Source organism: Heterodontus francisci, chromosome 17 (genome assembly GCF_036365525.1).
Source record: "Heterodontus francisci isolate sHetFra1 chromosome 17, sHetFra1.hap1, whole genome shotgun sequence".
NCBI classification, from domain to species: Eukaryota; Metazoa; Chordata; class Chondrichthyes; order Heterodontiformes; family Heterodontidae; genus Heterodontus; species Heterodontus francisci.
This window is the reverse complement of record NC_090387.1, coordinates 72,540,678-72,559,468: the sequence shown is the minus strand read 5'-3', so window position 1 is coordinate 72,559,468 and position 18,791 is coordinate 72,540,678. Positions and strand designations below refer to the sequence as shown.

General features: G+C 45.2%; 1 protein-coding gene across 2 annotated transcripts in view; it reads left to right on the top strand.

The window, feature by feature from the left end:
• The window catches only part of smpd3 (sphingomyelin phosphodiesterase 3), a 365,842-nt gene extending 347,271 nt beyond the window's left edge, over window positions 1–18,571 (top strand). For both annotated transcript variants that reach the window (XM_068049661.1, XM_068049662.1), the window contains 3 exons: window positions 6,943–7,006; window positions 12,466–12,628; window positions 13,845–18,571. In XM_068049661.1, the coding sequence (XP_067905762.1) occupies window positions 6,943–7,006; window positions 12,466–12,628; window positions 13,845–13,946 (329 nt within the window). In that variant the 3' untranslated portion in view covers window positions 13,947–18,571. The remainder of the gene's footprint in view (window positions 1–6,942; window positions 7,007–12,465; window positions 12,629–13,844) is intronic.
• Window positions 18,572–18,791: the final 220 nt, after the last annotated feature.

The window sequence follows — 18,791 nt, the reverse complement described above, 5'->3', positions numbered from 1 at the left end:
CACGGTTCACTGTGAGTGTGAGGGACATGGGCTCACAGTGAGGTTGTGTTTGAGGGACATGGGCTCACAGTGAGGATGAGGGTGAGGGACATGGGCTGACAGTGAGGGTGAGGGACGGGGGCTCACAGTGAGGATGAGGCTGAGGGACATGGGCTGACAGTGAGGGTGAGGGACAGAGGCTCACAGTGAGGATGAGGGTGAGGGACATGGGCTGACGGTGAGGGTGAAGATGAGGGACATGGGCTCACAGTGAGGATGAGGGACAGAGGCTCACAGTGAGGGTGAGCGACGGGGGCTCAGTGAGGATGAGGCTGAATGACATGGGCTCACAGTGAGGGTGAGGGTGTGGAACTGAGGCTCAGTGAGGATGAGGGACATGGGTCACTGTGAGGGTGAGGAACAGGGGTCCCACAGTGAGGATGAGGGTGAGGGACATGGGCTGACGGTGAGGGTGAAGATGAGGGACATGGGCTCACAGTGAGGATGAGGGACAGAGGCTCACAGTGAGGGTGAGCGACGGGGGCTCACAGTGAGGATGAGGCTGAATGACATGGGCTCACAGTGAGGGTGAGGGTGTGGAACTGAGGCTCACAGTGAGGATGAGGGACATGGGTCACTGTGAGGGTGAGGAACAGGGGTCCCACATTGAGGATGAAGGTGAGGGACATGGAGCTCACAGTGAGGGTGAGGGGCAGGGGCCTCACAGTGAGGGTGAGGGGCAGGGGCCTCACAGTGAGGGTGAGGGACAGAGGCTGGCAGTGAGGGTGAGGGACAGGGGGCTCAAAGTGAGGATTAGGGACACGGTTCACTGTGAGAGTGAGGGACATGGGCTCACAGTGAGGGTGAGGTTGAGGGACAGGGGGCTCACAGTGAGGATGTGAGGGACATGGGCTGACAGTGAGGGTGAGGGACATGGGCTGACAGTGAGGGTGAGGGACAGAGGCTCACAGTGAGGGTGAGGGACGGGGGCTCACAGTGAGGGTGAGGGATGATAGGTGTTAAGCATAAGATAATGGTTGTTGTGAAGGTGAGTGGTACAGCTCTCGGGGAAGTGTCTTACCTCTGCTTGGTGTGTCTATATGGTGGCTCATTAGAGAATAGACATGTTATTAAGAAAATGAAGGCATTACACCATCCCTCTACTAAACTCTAGAACCCCATCAATTTTTAAGTGACCTAGCAAGAGGCATGAGGTCAAGCAACAAGAATTTAGGGAGCTAGGTAGCAGATTAAAAAGCAGGACCTCAAAGGTTGTAATCTCTGGATTACTCCTGGTGCCACGTGCTAGTGAGTATAGGAATAGGAGGATAGAGCAGATGAACACGTGGCTGAAGACATGGTGCAAGAGGGAGGGCTTTAGTTTCCTGGATCACTGGGTCTGTTTCTGGCAAAGGTGGGACCTGTACAAGTCAGAAAGGTTGCACCTGAACCGGAACAGGACCAACATCCTTGCAGGGAGGTTTGCTAGTGCTGTTGGAGGTGGGGTGGGGATGGGGGTGTTTAAACTAATTTGGCAGGAGGATGGGATACAGAATGGAGTACAATAGGGGGAAATGCACAGTCAAATATAGAAGAGAAACTGAGTCAGTCTGGAAGGCAGAGCAAATATAGACCTGTTAAAGCACAAGTGAATGATGCAAGGCTAGATTACATCTGGTTTAACACAAGGCGTCTTACAAGTAAGGCAGATGAATTGAGGGCATTGATTAACACATGGGAATATGATATTATTGCTATCACAGAGACATAGTTGAGGGAAGGGCAGGACTGGTAGCTCAATATTCCAGGGTATAGAATCTTCAGTCATGACGGGAGGGGTGGGGGGTTGTAAAAGAGGAGGTGGTATTGCACTATTGATCAAGGAGTCAATTACTGCAGTAAGGAGGGATGATATCTTTGAAGGTTTCTCAAATGAGGCCATATGGGTAGAACTTAAAAATAAAAAGGGGACTGGGAGTGTATCACAAGCCTCCAAACAGTCAGGGAGAGATAGAGGAGCAGATATGTAGGCAAATCTCAGACAGGTGTAAAATAATAGGGTAATAATAGTAGGGGATTTCAACTTCCCCAATATCAACTGGGATAGTCTTAGTGCAAAAGGCTTAAAGGGGGCGGAATTCTTAAAGTGCATACAGGAGAGCTTTTTGAGCCAGCACGTAGAGAGTCCTACAAGAGAAGGGGCGGTACTAGACCTAATTTTCAGGAATGAAGCCAGACAAGTGGTAGAAGCGTCAGTGGGGGGAGCATTTCGGCGATCGTGACCATAACTCTGTAAGATTTAAGATAGTAATGGAAAAGGACAAAGATGGACTGGAAATAAAGATACTGAATTGGGGCAAGTCAGATTTCAATATAATAAAACAGGATCTGGCCAAAGTAACTGGGAGCAGCTACTGGAGAAGGATGATGTAGGTGTAGAAATCAGGGAGGGGGATTGTGATATAACTGAACATATTAGCATTGAAAGTGAGGAAGTATTGGCTATTTTGGCAGGTTTAAACGTGGATAAATCCCCGGGCCCAGATGAGATGTATCCCAGGCTGTTATGTGAGGCAAGGGAGGAGATAGCAGGGGCTCTGACACATATTTTCAAATCCGCTCTGGCCACAGGAGAGGTACCAAAGGACTGGAGGACAGCGAATGTGGTACCATTATTTAAGACAGGTAGCAGGGATAAACCAGGTAATTACAGGCCAGTGAGTCTAACATCAGTGGTTGGGAAACTACTGGAAAAAATTCTGAGGGACAGGATTAATCTCCACTTGGAGAGGCAGGGATTAATCAGGGATAGTCAGCATGGCTTTGTCAGGGGGCGATCATGTTGAACTAACTTGAGTGAATTTTTCGAGGCGGTGACTAGATGTGTGGATGAGGGTAAAGCAGTTGATGTAGTCTACATGGACTTCTGTAAGGCTTTTGATAAGGTCCCGCATGGAAGATTGGTTAAGATAAGAGCCCGTGGGATCCAGGGCAATTTGGATCCAAAATTGGCTTAGTGACAGGAGGCAGAGGGTGATGGTCGAAGGTTGTTTTTGTGAGTGGAAGCCTGTGACCAGTGGTGTACCTCAGGGATCGGTGCTGAGGCCCTTTCTGTTTGTAGTGTACATTAATGATTTAGACGTGAATATGGGAGGTATGATCAGTAAGTTCGCAGATGACATGAAAATTGTTGGTGTCGTAAATAGTGAGGAGGAAAGCCTTAGATTACAGGACGATATAGATGGGCTGGTAAGATGGGTGGAGCCGTAGCAAATGGAATTTAATCCTGAGAAATGTGAGGTGATGAATTTTGGGAGGACTAACAAGGCAAGTGAATATACAATAGATGGTAGGACCCTAGGAAGTACAGAGGGTCAGAGGGACCTTGGTGTACTTGTCCATAGATCACTGAAGGCAGCAGCACGGATAGATAAGGTGGTTAGGAAGGCATATGGGATACTTGCCTTTATTAGCCGAGGCATAGAATATAAGAACAGGGAGATTATGATGGAGCTGTATAAAAGGTTAGTTAGGCCACAGCTGGAGTACTGTCAATAGTCTGGGCACCACACTATAGGAAGGATGTAATTGTACTGGAGAAGATGCAGAGGAGATTCACCAGGATGTTGCCTGGGCTGGAACATTTCAGCTATGAAGAGAGACTAAAAAGGCTAAGGTTGTTTTCCTTAGAGCAGAGAAGGCTGATTGAGATATACAAAATTATGAGGGGCATTGATAGGTTAGATAGGAAGAAACATTTTTCCTTAGGGGTCAATAACCGGGGGCATAGATTTAAGGTAAGGGGCAGGAGGTTTAGAGGGGATTTGAGGAAAAATTCCTTCAGCCAGAGGATGGTTGGAATCTGGAACACACTGCCTGAAGGGATAGTAGAGGCAGGAACCCTCACAACATTTAAGAAGTATTTAGATGAGCATTTGAAACGCCATAGCAAACAGGACTCCGGGCCAAGTGCTGGAAAATGGGATTAGAATAGTTAGGAGCTTGATGGCCGGCACAGACACGATGGGCCGAAGGGCTTGTTACTGTGCTGTATAACTCTATGACTCTATGACTTGTAGGAAGGTCGACATCAGACCAGTGGGAGTCATTCAAAAAGGAAATAGTGAGAGTTCAGGACCAACATGTTCCTGTAAAGGTGAAGGGTAGGACCAACAAGTCCAGGGAACCCTGGATGTCAAGGGAAAAAGAGGATTGGATAAGGAAAAAAAAGGCTTATGGCCGATTCAGATGGCTGAAAACAGCGGAGGCCCTAGAGGAGTATGGAAAGTGTAGGGGGTACTTAAAAAAGTAAGTAGGAGAGCGAAGAGGGGGCATGAAAAAACACTAGCGGGCAAGATAAAGGAAAATCCCAAGGCGTTTTATAAGTATATTAGGGGCAAGAGGATAACCAGGGAAAGAGTAGGGCCCATTAGGGACCAAAGTGGCAATCTATGAATGGTGCCGGAGGGCGTAGGTGAGGTTTTAAATTACTTTTCATCTGTGTTCACTATGGAGAAGGACGATGTAGGTGTAGAGATCAGGGAGGGGAATTGTGATATACTTGAACAAATTAGCATTGAAAGGGAGGAGGTATTAGTGGATTTAGCGGCCTTAAAAGTGGATAAATCCCTAGACCCAGATGAGATGTATCCCAGGCTGCTATGTGAGGCAAGGGAAGAGATTGTAGGGGCTCTGACACAAATTTTCAAATCCTCTCTGGCCACAGGAGAGGTGCCAGATGACTGGAGAACTGCAAATGTGGTACCATTATTCAAGAAGGGTAGTAGGGATAAACCAGGTAACTACAAGCCAGTGACTCTAACGTCAGTGGTAGGGGAACTATTGGAAAAAATTCTGAGGGACAGGATTAATCTCCATTTAGAGACGCAGGGATTAATCAAGGATAGTCAGCATGGCTTTGTCAGGCGGAGATCATGTCTAACAAATTTGATTGAATTTTTCGAGGCGATGACTAGGTGTGTAGATGAGAGTAAAGCAGTTGATGTAGTCTACATGGACTTCAGTAATGCTGTTGATAAGGTCCCGCATGGGAGATTGGTCAAAAAGGTAAGAGCCCATGGGATTCAGGATAATTTGGCAAATTGGAGCCAAAATTGGCTTCGTGGCAGGAGGCAGCGGGTGATGGTTGAGGGTTGTTTTTGCGATTTGAGGCCTGTGACCAGTGGTGTACCGCAGGGATCGGTGCTGGGGCCCTTGCTGTTTGTAGTGTACATTAATGATTTCGACGTGAATATAGGAGGTACGATCAGTAAGTTTGCAGATGACACGAACATTGGTGGTGTTGTAAATAGTGAGGAGGAAAGCCTTAAATTACAGGACGATATAGATGGGCTGGTAAGATGGGCAGAGCAGTGGCAAATGGAATTTAATCCTGAGAAATTTGAGGTGATGCATTTTGGGAGGACGAACAAGGCAAGGGAATATACAATGGATAGTAGGCCCCTAGAAAGTACAGAGGGTCAGAGGGACCTTGGTGTACTTGTCTATAGATCATTGAAGGCAGCAGCACAGGTAGATAAGGTGGTTAGGAAGGCATATGGGATACTTGCCTTTATTAGCCGATCATAGAATATAAGAGCAGGGAGGTTCTGATGGAGCTGTATAAAACGCTAGTTAGGCCACAGCTGGAGTACTGTGTATAGTTCTGGTCGCCACACTATAGGAAGGATGTGATTGCACTGGAGAGGGTGCAGAGGAGATTCACCGGGATGTTGCCTGGGCTGGAGCATTTCAGCTATGAACAGAGACTGGATAAGCTAGTGTTGTTTTTCTTAGCGCAAAGAAGGCTGAAGGGGGACATGATTGAGGTATACAAAAGTATGAGGGGCACAGATAGGGTAGATAGGAAGAAACTTTTTCCCTTAGTGGAGGTGTCAATAACCAGGGGGCATAGATTTAAGGTAAGGGGCAGGAGGTTTAGAGGGGATTTGAGGAAAAAAATTTTCACCCAGAGGGTGCTTGGAATCTGGAACACACTGCCTGAAGGGGTGGTAGAGGCAGGAACCCTCACAACATTTAAGAAGTATTTAGATGAGCACTTGAAACGCCATAGCATATAAGGCTATGGGTCACATGCTGGAAAATGGGATTAGAATAGATGGGTGCCTGATGGCCGGCACGGACACGATGGGCCAAATGGCCTGTTTCTGTACTGTATAACTCTATGACTCTATCTCAGCAATACTGGACTCACCGTGAAGCTGAAAATGAGGAGGTCCAGCCTTGCACTGAGGGCGGGGATGGCAGCGGAGTTGTGGTGGGCTGAAGATGATGGGGACAGTGCGGTAGTGGGCCTGGGGTCACCCACATCATGATGAGAAACAAGGGTGCTGGCCTCACTGTGGAAATTAGGGGGAAAAAAGCCACACTTTCAGTTTGTGCCTGCTGCTCACGACCACTGTCCCTGGCAGGTGTCCGCAGAAGTTGTGGGCTATTTAAATCTGTGCACATGGGACAACTACTCAAAGCCATCCCATTTTAAAGGGCTAGACCCAGTTTGCCCTCTTGCTGACTGAGGGAAGTCTGTTGTATTTATGAAGCTTGGGAGATATGCCTTGTGTGTGATATGATTTAACAGAGTGTTGAGTTAGATGAAGAGTCTGAGCTTTAACATGATGAGAAGGAGCAAACTTCAGCAAGCACTTGTAAAGTAGGTGGGGCAACAATAGGTCAAAAGGGGCATCGGTGGGTATAATTCAAAGATTGAAGGACCTGTCAGTCAAAACCAAGAATGTTCAACTGTCTCAGCCTCAATATCACTGAGGAACAAGACCTTGTCTAAATAAAGCAGAGGCATGTTTATTGTTACAATCTGTCAGAATCCATCATGTTTCAGAGTGTTTAATCCCTTGTCACTGAGCTCTCTGAGAGATGCCTTGTCTTTACTGAGTGGTTTGTGTTTGCTATGAAGCCTTTAATACATGAAATGTGTCTGTGTGACAGGTACTTTAATGGACCCAGAGGGACTATATGATGAAGACACCATCACACCAGATAATCTGCAGAAGTAAGTGTCCTGTTGTCACTCTCTCACAGCGTTTTCTTTTTGGGCACCTTTCTCAGTACTGGGGAAGGGCTGAGTGTGGTCTTTGAAATTCCAACTTCACATCATCATTCGATGTTGGACACTGCTGACCATGTTGATAGTGACCACTGCATTAGTTCCTGCACTGCCTACAGTAACAGTGATGGCTGTATTACTTCGTGGAGTGACCACAATGACAGTAACCACTGTATCAGTTCCTGAGCTGTCCCAGTAACAGTAACCCCTGCACCAGTTCCTGTACCGGCCACAGTGAGTGTCCGCTGCACCAGTTCCTGTACCGGCCACAGCGAGTGACCGCTGCACCAGTTCCTGTACCGGCCACAGCGAGTGACCGCTGCACCAGTTCCTGTACCGGCCACAGCGAGTGACCGCTGCACCAGTTCCTGTACCGGCCACAGCGAGTGACCGCTGCACCAGTTCCTGTACCGGCCACAGCGAGTGACCGCTGCACCAGTTCCTGTACCGGCCACAGCAAGTGACCGCTGCACCAGTTCCTGTACCAGCCACAGCGTGTGTCCGCTGCACCAGTTCATGTACCGGACACAGCGAGTGACCACTGTATCAGTTCCTGTACTGACCATAGTAACAGTGACCACTGCATCAGTTCTTGTACTGTCCATAGTAACAGTGATCACTGCATCAGCTCTTCTACTGACCATAGTAATAGTGACCACTATATTAGTTCTTGTATTGACTATAGTAAGTGACCACTGTATCAGTTCCTGTACTGACCACACTAACTGTGAACATAAGAACATAAGAAATAGGAGCAGGGGTAGGCCATTTGACCATTCAATAAGATCATGGCCGATCTGATCATGGCCTCAACTCTACATTCCTGCTGGCCCCCCATAAACCTTGTAGATCTAAAATCTGTCTAATTCAGCCTTGAATATATTCAATGACTCAGCCTCCACTGCTTTCTGGGGAACAGATATCCAAAGATTAACAACCCTGCGAGAAAAAAATTCCTCCTCATTTCTGTCTTAAATGGGAGACCCCTTATGCTGAAACTATGCCCCTAGTTCTAGATTCCCCCATTAGGAAGAAACATCCTCTCAGTATCTATCCTGTCAAGCCCCCTCAGAATCTTGTATATTTCAATAAGATCATCTCTCATTCTTCTAAACTCCAATGAGTATAGATCCAACCTGCTCAACCATTCCTCAGAAGACAACCCTTTATTCCAGGAATCAACCTAGTGAACCTTCTCTGAACTGCCTCCAATACAAGTATATCCCTCCTTAACTAAGGAGACCAAAACTGTACACAGTTGTCTCACCAACATCCTGTACAGTTGTTGCAAGACATCCCTACTTTTATACTCCGTCCCCCTTTCAATAAAGGGCAACATTTCATTTGCCTTTCTAATTACTTGCTGAACCTGCATACTAACATTTTTGATTCATGTACAAGGATACCCAGATCCCTCTGTACCACAGCATTCTGCAGTCTCTTTCCTTCTAAATAATATTTTGCTTTTCTATTCTTCCTACCAAAGTAGATAACCTCACATTTTCCCACATTATACTCCAGCTGCCAAATTTTTGCTCACTCTCTAACCCTATCCCTTTGTAGACTCTGTTTCCTCCTCGCAACTTGCTTTCCCACCTATCTTTGTATCACCAGCAAATTTGGCTACAATACACTCTGGCCCATCATTCAAGTTATTAATATAAATTGTAAATAATTGAGGCCCCAGCACTGATCCCTGTGGCACCCCACTAGTTACAGTTTTCCAACCTGAAAATGACCCGTTTATCCTGACTCTCCGTTTCCTGTTAATTAGCCAATCCTCTATCCATACAAATATATTATCCCTAACACCATGAGCTCTCATCGTGCATAGTAGCCTTTTATGTGGCACCTTATCGATCCCTTTTGGAAATCCAAACACACTGCATCGACTGGTTCCCCTTTATCCACCCTGCTTGTTACATCCTCAAAGAATTCTAATAAATTTGTCAAATACGATTTCCCTTTCATAAAACCATGTTGACTCTGCTTGATTGTATTATGATTTTTTAAAATGTTCTGTTACTGCTTCCTTAATAATAGATTTTTCCAATGGCAGATGTTAGGCTAACTGGCTTATAGTTTCCTGCTTTTTGTCTGCCTCCTTTCTTGAATAGGGACATTGCTTTTGAGGTTTTTCAATCCGCTCTAACCTTTCCAAAATCCGGGGAATTTTGGAAAAATTACAACCAATTCATCCATTATCTCTACAGCCACTTCTTTCAAGCCACTAGGATGCAGGCCATCAGGTCCAGGGGTCTTGCCAGCCTTTAGTCCCATTAATGTTCCTAGTACTTTTTCTCTACTCAGTGATTGTTTTAAATTCCTTCCTCCCTTTTGCCCCCCCCCCACTTTTCTATTATTGGGATGCTTTTAGTACCTTCAACCAGGAAAACAAATACAAAATATTTGTTCAAAGTCGCTGTCATTTCTTTGTTTCCCATTATCAATGCCCCAGTCTCATCCTCTAAGGGACTTTAGCTACTCTCTTCCTTTTTATATACTAACAGAAGCTCTTACTGTCGGTTTTTATATTTCTGGCTAGTTTACTCTCATATTCTAATTTCTCCCTCTTTATTTTTTTTAGTCATCCTTTGCTGGTTTTTAATTTTTTCCCAATCTTCTGGCCTACCACTAATCGTTGCAGAATTGTCTGCCTTTTCTTTCAAACTTGATACCATCCTTAACTTCCTTAATTAGCCACGGATGGTTCATCCTTCTCGTAGAGTCTTTCTTTCTCAATGGAATATATCTTTGTTGAGAGTTAGGAACTATCTCCTTAAATGTCTGACACTGCTTAATATCGTCTTATTTTTTAACCTATTTTCCCAGTCCACTTTAGCCAACTCGATCTTCATGCCTTCGTAATTGCCTTTATTTAAGTTTAAGACACTCGTTTCAGACCCACATTTCTCAACTTCAAAATGAATGTGAAATTCTATCATGTTCTGATCACACTTCCGGAGAGGATCGATTACTATGAGATCATTAATTAATCCTGTCTCATTACACATTACCAAGTCTAAAATAGCCTGTTCCCTGGTTGGTTCTACAATGCATTGTTATAAGAAACTGTCCCGAATACTCTCTATGAACTCATCCTCAAGGCTACCTCTGTCAATTTGATTTGTCCGCTATATGAAGGTTAAAATCGCCCATGATTATTGCAGTACTTTTCTTACAAGCCCCCATTGTTTCTTAATTTATACCCTATCCTGCAGTGTAGGTACTATTAAGGGGCCCATAAACTACTCCCACCAGTGACTTCTTTCCCTTGCTATTCTTATTTCCACCCAAACGGAGTCAAGATCTTGATCTTTTGAGCCAATATCATTTCTCATTACTGTCCTGATTTCATCCTTTATTATCAGAGCTATCCCACTTCCTTTTCCTTTCTTCTATCCTTTGGAAATGTCAAATACCCTTGAATATTCCGTTCTCAGCCTTGGTCACCTTGTAACCAAGTCTCTGCAATGGTTATCATATCGTACCCATTTATTTCAATTTGTGCCATCAATTCACCTATCTTGTTACGAATGCTTCGTGCATTCAGATAAAGAGCCTTTAATTCTGTCTTTTTACCATTTTCCCCTACTCTGACCCTATTTGCTGGTGCACTGTTATGTTTGTTCGCTCTGTCTCTTCCTGTCATACTCTGGTTATCATTACCCATATCGCTACCCTGCACTTTTGCCTTGTCTTTTCTCTTAAACTTTCTAAATTTTCCCTCACCTGAACCCCCTCCTTTTTAAAGCCCTCTCTACAATCCTAATTATTCAATTCGCCAGGACACTGTTCCCAGCTCGGTTCAAGTGAAGCCTGTCCCAACCGAACAGCTCCCTCTTTCCCCAGTACTGGTGCCAGTGCCCCATGAACTGAAACCCTGTTCTCCCACACCAATCTTTGAGCCACGCATTCAACTCTCTGATTTTATTTACCCTATGCCAATTTGCTAATGGCTCAGGACATAATCCAGAGATTATTACCTTTGTGGTTCTGTATCAGTGACCATTGCATCAGTTCCTGTACTGACCACACTGTATCAGTTCCTATACTGACCACACTAACAGTAGTCACTGCATCAGTTCCTTTACAGGACACACTGTCAGTGACCACTGCATCAGTTCCTGTTCCGACCGAACACTGTATCAGTTCCTGTACTGCCCCCAGTAACAGTGACCTCTCTATCAGTTCCTGTACTGATCAAACCAACAGTGAGTGATGATTGACCACATTGTGACTGTGACAAGCTGTTGTAAATTTTGGGTCTGTACTAGACAGTCTCTTAGGTTAGTAGGCCTCACGTCCCTTATAATGAGAATACATTTACTGCCCGATATCTAGTTACACGATTATGTGACCCGGGGCTGTAGCACATATACCGCTCTCTGTACCCCAGATAGTATAATCCCTCAGAGTCCCCATGTGTGTTTCTCCTCTCTTGCGGAAGGTAGGAAGATAAACCTTAGTCAGATAAGGCCAACTGCAATCCAACAAACGAGTTTATTTCACGAGATACACAGCTGCACAGAAAACCATTTTCAGTGAGCGTTACTTATTCCCTAATGTTCTGCAGAACATCAAAAATAATAAATCTGTAAGCTTTGCCCTTAATTCACAGTACTGCTGAATTGGCTGGCAATTACGTAAAGAGGGAGTTCTCTGCCTCACTAACATTTTCAATCTCATGCTGCTTTTTTTCCAGCCACAGAGGAAGCCAGTTCTTTATGTTGAGGATTGACTTAAGTTGCCAATCATGTTGCTAACTTGAATAAGGAACCCTCCCCCTGTTTGACTAGGCCTCCTGCTCTGTTCAATGAATGGACCCAATCCAACATTATAGATGAAAACTCTCTGGAATATGCCAATTGTCCCCATGACTTCAAGCAGTTAATTCCTTCACCTGGTGTCCCAGATACAGAACTTGCCTGTTGCTGGGAGTTTATTTCCTGTGATTCAAACTTAACATCATTGTAATATAAATTGATCCACAAATCCTTCTGTTGGCACATTGACAAAAATATGACTGCCAGTGATCAGTGGATCAGCTCCTGCATTGACTTCACTGACAACTACCACTCTAACAGCCCCCACACTGACCATACCAGCAGTGACTGTTGTTGTTCCTTCATTATGTTGTGCCTGGCTTTCTGATTGGCAGGATCCCGGGGGCTATTAGCAGAGGCTGCAGACTTGACGCAATAACACTCGAGACCCACACGCTGCTACTTGGCCATGAATATTGAACATGTTCTAGGGTGAACCGTACTGGACAAATAAATCAATTGTCCTAGGTTCCTCCTGCCTGTCCAACTATGATAAGTTCAATGGCAATGTCAGTCTGGGAGAAAACCCAAGTGAGACAAGAGATCAGACTAAACCATAACCTTTCACCTTCTTCACAGGGTGCTGGAGAGCGAAGAGGGGCGCAGGGAGTACCTGGTCTTCTCCAACAGCAAAAACCACGGATCTTCTCAGAAGGGGAGCAAGGTACCGCTGAAGAGCTGTGGGCGGAGGATCGACTACGTGCTATACTCTGAGGAAGGCCTCAACGCTGACTGGAAAGTGGTACGGTTCGCGTGGTCCTCCCCCACTTGACAAGGACATTAGGAGATGCAGTGAACATCCCATGATCATCCCATGGTGGAATAAGAAAGAATTCCACAGACTTTGGGGAAAGGACAGGGGAGTGGGACTAATTGGATCTCTTTCAAAGCGCTGGTTTTGGGTCAAATGACCTCCTTTGGAGCTATATCATTCTATGATCGCGCAGGGAGGGATGGGTGAGGTGTGCACTAGAATTCTCACGGAAAACATGATAAGGCAGTGCGGGGCAGAGAAAGGAATCTGGACATGGGAACAACTACAGGTACTGAACATGGCAGCATGAAATCCTACTGGCGCTGTAACAGTGATAGGGCTGTCAGAGGGAGAGATGAGAACCCTCAAGAAATGTGATGGAAACGCAAAACTGAGGGTGTACCTAAAATCCTTAATATAGTCAGCGGTTAGTCACTAGAACAGTTCTCCAAATCATTGAGTTAATTTAGAATGTTCAACAAAAGATAGAGTTAGCACCCCAGTTGAAATGTAGATAAAGAGAAAAACCAAATGCACAAAATAATAGCTTAGGCCAGTGATTGGGTCCCTTATTGTTTTTTTTCCAGGAGCTGCTTAGTCTATTGATTATAAATATATATCAGAATCTTACAGCAGAGAAGCAAGCCATTCAGCCCATTGTGCCTGTGACAACTCTTTGAAAGAGTTATCCAATTAGTCTCACTGCTCTTTCCCCAAACCCTGTAATGGTGTTCCTTTTCAAGTATATATCCATTTCCTTTTGAAAGTTGCCAAGCAATCTACTTCCACCACCCTTTCAGACAGTGCACTGCAGATCATAACAAGCTGGATAAAATATTTCTGTTCATTCATTCTCCTCTCATACATTCACTAGTTCACTTATTGTTCAATAATTTACTCATTACTTAAGGTCTGATGATGTGATGCTCAACTGCTTTTCAAGGATAGATCCAGTAGCTGAAGCAATTTATACAAAGTTTTTCCGTTTGTTCTAAGTAACTATCTGAGATGTCGTCAAAACCCCTGGGGCCCAAGGCAACAATGTTGTAAAAAGTGTTAAAATATATAAACTAAAAAGACCCAAAAATGTAACTGGGGCATCAAGTAGTAAAGAATGAGGTGCCAATAAGAGGTAAAAATCTACAGAGGTTGTGACATTTGTTAATCGATGCATCACTAACACCTGTTGTCTGTTTATGTGCAGGAAGTGGAAGAGTACAGCTTCGTCACCCAGCTGGCCGGCCTGACTGATCATCTGGCCGTGGCTATGCGTCTCTCGGTAGCAACTGGAGAGGAGGACCCTTGACTTTGGGAGACAGCAAACCACTCGGGAAAGTGTTATCTGTGTAGCAACAATGGTGGCTTGTTTTTCAGGTGCACAGGGAAGGATGACACCTGACCAGACCTTGGCCGAGGCCTCCCACTTGATTTGTCTGTAGACATTATTTAGAAGGTGGTGTTGTGGGCAATGATCAAAGATGGTTATTTCCATGCTGTACTCCAGAAGGCTGAGGCCTTGCTGTGCACTCCCACAACAGTGGAGAGCAAAAATGACTTAGATATTCCTCACTGCCTTGGACTAGTGCCATTCTTGGGGTGTTCTCTCTTTTTTCTAAATGCCTAGCACAACGTAGTTTGTGACCAGTCTGTGAATGTGTTTGTTCTTTTTGCATAATCCTTTGTATAACTTTCAAGGAATCTGTCACTTTTTTTGCCTTTCAATGAGCATGGCTACGTGGCAATGACACCTTAGGTGTTAGTGTGTGTCCCATTCCTGACACTGTTAGTGCATGTCCCACCTCTGAAGGTGTGTGTGTGGTATATATATATATATATATATATATATATATATACACACACACACACACACATATATATACATACATACATATATATATATATTTAAATCCAGCAGCAATCAGGCAAATGCAATTATCTGCCAACCATTCTGTCGATTGTTGCTCTAATCGCAGTGACCTCACCCTGCCCTCATTGTTGGTCCAGGTTTTAATGTCATGTGCCCTGTTCTATATTTGAGTCACAAGACAAACCCCTCAGGCCAAGTCAGCAGTGTGAAGAGGAAAACATTGAGCTTCACTTTGTGGACTGCGGAATTGTGACCAGCAGTGCCATTTCTAACAGAAGAGTTCTAGGATGGATGGAGCATGATGGGTGAGGGTGGTGGTGGAGGTAGGGAACTGTCCTGGCTTTAGTCTGGTCACCAGATGTGGGCTGATAATCAGACCTGCCTGGTCCCCACTGCTCCAACATCAGGTTACTGGGACTAAGCTCCACTCCAAACCCCTCCTTCTGCTTGCAGCACTGAGTGTTTATGGTGTATCAGATGGTCTGTGCACTATAGTGCAAACTTTTGCAACGTCATTTTAAATTTCATCTTCGCTTTTCATTAATGGAATCCTCAAACTGTCAGCAGGTACACTGCCGGCCCTACCTGCAGGGTATGTCAGTGAACACTGCCAACCGTGCCCGAGGGGTATGTCAGTGAACACTGCCGACCGTGCCCGAGGGGTATGTCATTGAACACTGCGTCAGCGAACACTGCCGGCCCTGCCTACAGGGTATGTCAGTGAACACTGCTGACCGTGCCCGAGGGGTATGTCAGTGAACACTGCTGACCGTGCCCGAGGGGTATGTCAGTGAACACTGCTGACCGTGCCCGAGGGGAATGTCAATAAACAATGTTAACCCTGGCTGAGGGGCTTGTCAGACACTGAGCACAGCTGACCCTGTCTGGGTGTATGGCATGTGACTCAAGTATGTCATAAGTCATATGCACATTGACATAAATATGTTAAAATTGATTTTCTTTAAGGGTGTGAATTATTTTTCTCCCTATTCTTACCCCATCCCCACCCCCACCCCCAGAGCTCTTTCCCATTCTGTGAGTGGCCATGAAGAGACAGGAATTGTCCAAGGCTAAACTCCCTGGAATTCTCTCTCTCTGCCTGCTTTGTGGCCAATACTAGGCCTCTGTGGAATAATATTCAATAACAGTCTGATCAAAAGGTGAATATCTCATCTAAGGAAGTCATTTTGAGTGTGTGTGTGAGGGCTTTGCTCTGTGATCAACACCACTGAGCATGAATGAACTGCTAATGCTACAAATGTAACTTACCGGGGTGGTTGTGCAGAAAGAGGGATTAGGACCCACAACTCAACAAAAACAGAGAACTGAAATGATGCAAAGCTTGTGGGTAATGATGTCGTATCACAGGATGCGATCCTGGTCCCAAACCCCCCCCATCAGCTATAGTGGACCAGGAGTCAAATTCTCAACTTCCTGCTGCATTGCAAATCAGCCACCTGTTATGGAAGTCATCGCGATGGTTGTTTCCAAGAAAAGTAAATGGAAGTGAAAATTGGGCAGCATCTGTATTGGGGAACATATCTGTCAAGTCAGTTTTAGGCCCATGAGTCCACGCGAGCTGGCAGAGGGGGGTGGTTTCCTAACCATAGCACTTAGCTAAGCAGAGGTTACTGTAGCCTGTAGTTTGACCCAAACTATTGCTGCCTTCAGATTCCCATTCAACATTCTCCATAAGCAGAGTTCCTTGAGCTTGTCCGGACAATTTGTGGGACCAGTTTTGCCTGTGCAAGATATCAGTTTGCCTAGGGAGGCATCAAAGCTTTGTTTAGTATTTACAGGTTGGGCCATCATTGCCATTAACAGCACAGGGCTGGGACCAGCTTCTTTAACTGGAACATACTTTGCTGCTGTGAACTGCACGCAAAGCTGGAAGTACTTTCCAGTCACTATCCATAAGTAGCTGTGTGTGAACCAGAGGCCTGCTGGACAGACACGATTCTGTTAAATGTCACTCTCAGTCACCTCGGCAGCTTGCCCAGCAGGCTGAGTTCCCAGGGAACAGCTTGAGGTGAGCATCTGGCTTGTTTGCCTCTTGAAGGAAAGATCACTCCCTGGGACTCAGTACCAGCTGCTTCACCAGCTGTTAAATGTTTCTCAATTCTGTCAAACTTTTTTTTGTCTTTAAATTAGCATGGTGTGATTGTATTGACTCTCCTCCAATCCACTCCATCCCAGGGCTCCATAGTGTGTCCGAAAAAGTTTTTGGACCGTTATTTAGTGTTGAATCTCTCATTCCTGTTATGTCTAGAGAACGGTTTTAAAGCTAAGTGAGACTCTGCAGGGGACACTCACACCCTACAATCGTGACAGAACTCATTCCTTCTTTCATCTTCCTACCTTCAACAAACTTCAGACTTTTAGAACATAAGCCTGATGACACTTATTCTGGCTTCATCCCTGGTTTCTTGTTGACTTTTTTTTAGACTTGGTTATCCGACACTGCGAATCCTGTGTGGAAACTGTTCAAAAAAGACTTGCATTTATATAGCGCAGTTCAGGACACCAGGACATCCCAAAGCGCTTTACAAACAATTACGTACTTTTTTTTTTAAAAAGAGAGTGTAGTCACTGTTGTAATGTCAGAGTCTGCATGTGTGGGTAACCTCTTAAAGGGAGCATCTGTACTTGGTCCATGCTTAATCTCACACCTCTACACACATGCACACACAACCCCCTCCCCATCTATGGACTAACCCCCACCTGACTATTCTAGAGCACAAATGCTGTCTGTCTGGTGTAATCTGCCTTTAATCCCAGCATCAGGTTACGGGAGCATTCCCTTTTGGTATAATGTTTTGTGACACGAGCTTGCTGTGTTAACCTGGGGTGCGCTACGCGTTTGAGAGTTTTATAAAATTGTGAATTGCAATCTGGTATCCACCTTGGAAGGAAGTGCTAAAGTTAGGATTCAGGTAGTATATAAAGTAGTATCTCACAGCATTACATAGAGTTACAGATTTAAAGTAGTACAATTTCAGCTTATTGCCCTGCATGTAGCTCGTAGAGTGTCACTGGTAATCACACCCTCTCCCTCAGTACAATGACCTCCCGAGTTGAAACTGAGGGTGTGTACCCTACAAGTGCATAGGTAATATGCAAAGCCTGCTGGGTGGAAGTCCTGTGTTCCTGAGGCAAGACATACAGTTTAAGGAGGCCCTGTGAAAGATCCACTAAACAGAAAAAAAAAAGCCATATTTTCCAGCATTCATCCTGCCTAAAGCAGTGAGTAGAAACAGAGGAGCAGGAATCGGCCATTTAGCCCTTTGGGCCTATTCCACTATCAATGAGATAGTGGCTGATCTGTATGTTAACTCCATGTACTGTTTGTGGAGGACCAGCTTGCAAGGTGGCAGGGGTGGATTGTGGAAATTACAGATGGCAGCAAATGATGTGTCATCCAATCTGTGAGAATGATGTGCTCAGATGGCAGAGTGGGAAGAGTTCAAGGGGCCGAGCGGAATGATTACAAAGATCAGGTGCAGATAAAAAAAAATACTGGAAACAAAAAGGTGGCAAGTCAGCCTCTGTCGTCAGAAAGACAAGGTAATTGCCGAATCGGGTCCCTTTTCAGAACTGAAGATTCAGCGATGAACTATTGTTGAAGAAACAGAAAACAGGAGGAAAGAGAAGAGTAAAGTGAAGACCCTTTCCATTTCACTCTGTTCAAATGTCAACACTGACAGCCTGTTTGTTGCCCGATTTTCCAACAAATACAATTTTTAATGAAGAAAGTAGAAGAGGAAAGACTCCCCACTCCCACCTAGCGACCCCCTGAGATACGAGTGAACCCCAGGTTAATAGCGATACACGCAGGCTCTGGGAGCTCTCTCTATACAGCCCAATTCCAGTGTGAGTTTTACCCGCAGGCTTGGCCTGGTCTGTTTTCTACACTGTCCAGATTACACATTTTGTACTTTTCCTCTTCACTGCTTTTACTAGAATGAGAAATGATTTTAATATTTCTTTTGTAATCCGCCATGGATCTTTTCCAAGTGTATCCAACCTGTTTTATCAGTAAAGAGAAGCACAATTGTTAGCCACGACTATGGGTGTCGACAGTCCTCTTTCTTCAGCAAGTTTCTTCGCTACATTTCGGGCAATGGAACCAGTGCAAAAACCAAAGTAGTACTGGGCGGGGTGGGGGTGGCTATGGGAAGGAGAAGAGGCAAGAGGTCATTGGAGGGGTGGGATGAATGGTGTATGAGGGTCTCTGTTCTGAGGAAAGAGTACAGAGAGGCTGGAGCACAGTGCTGACAGGCACTT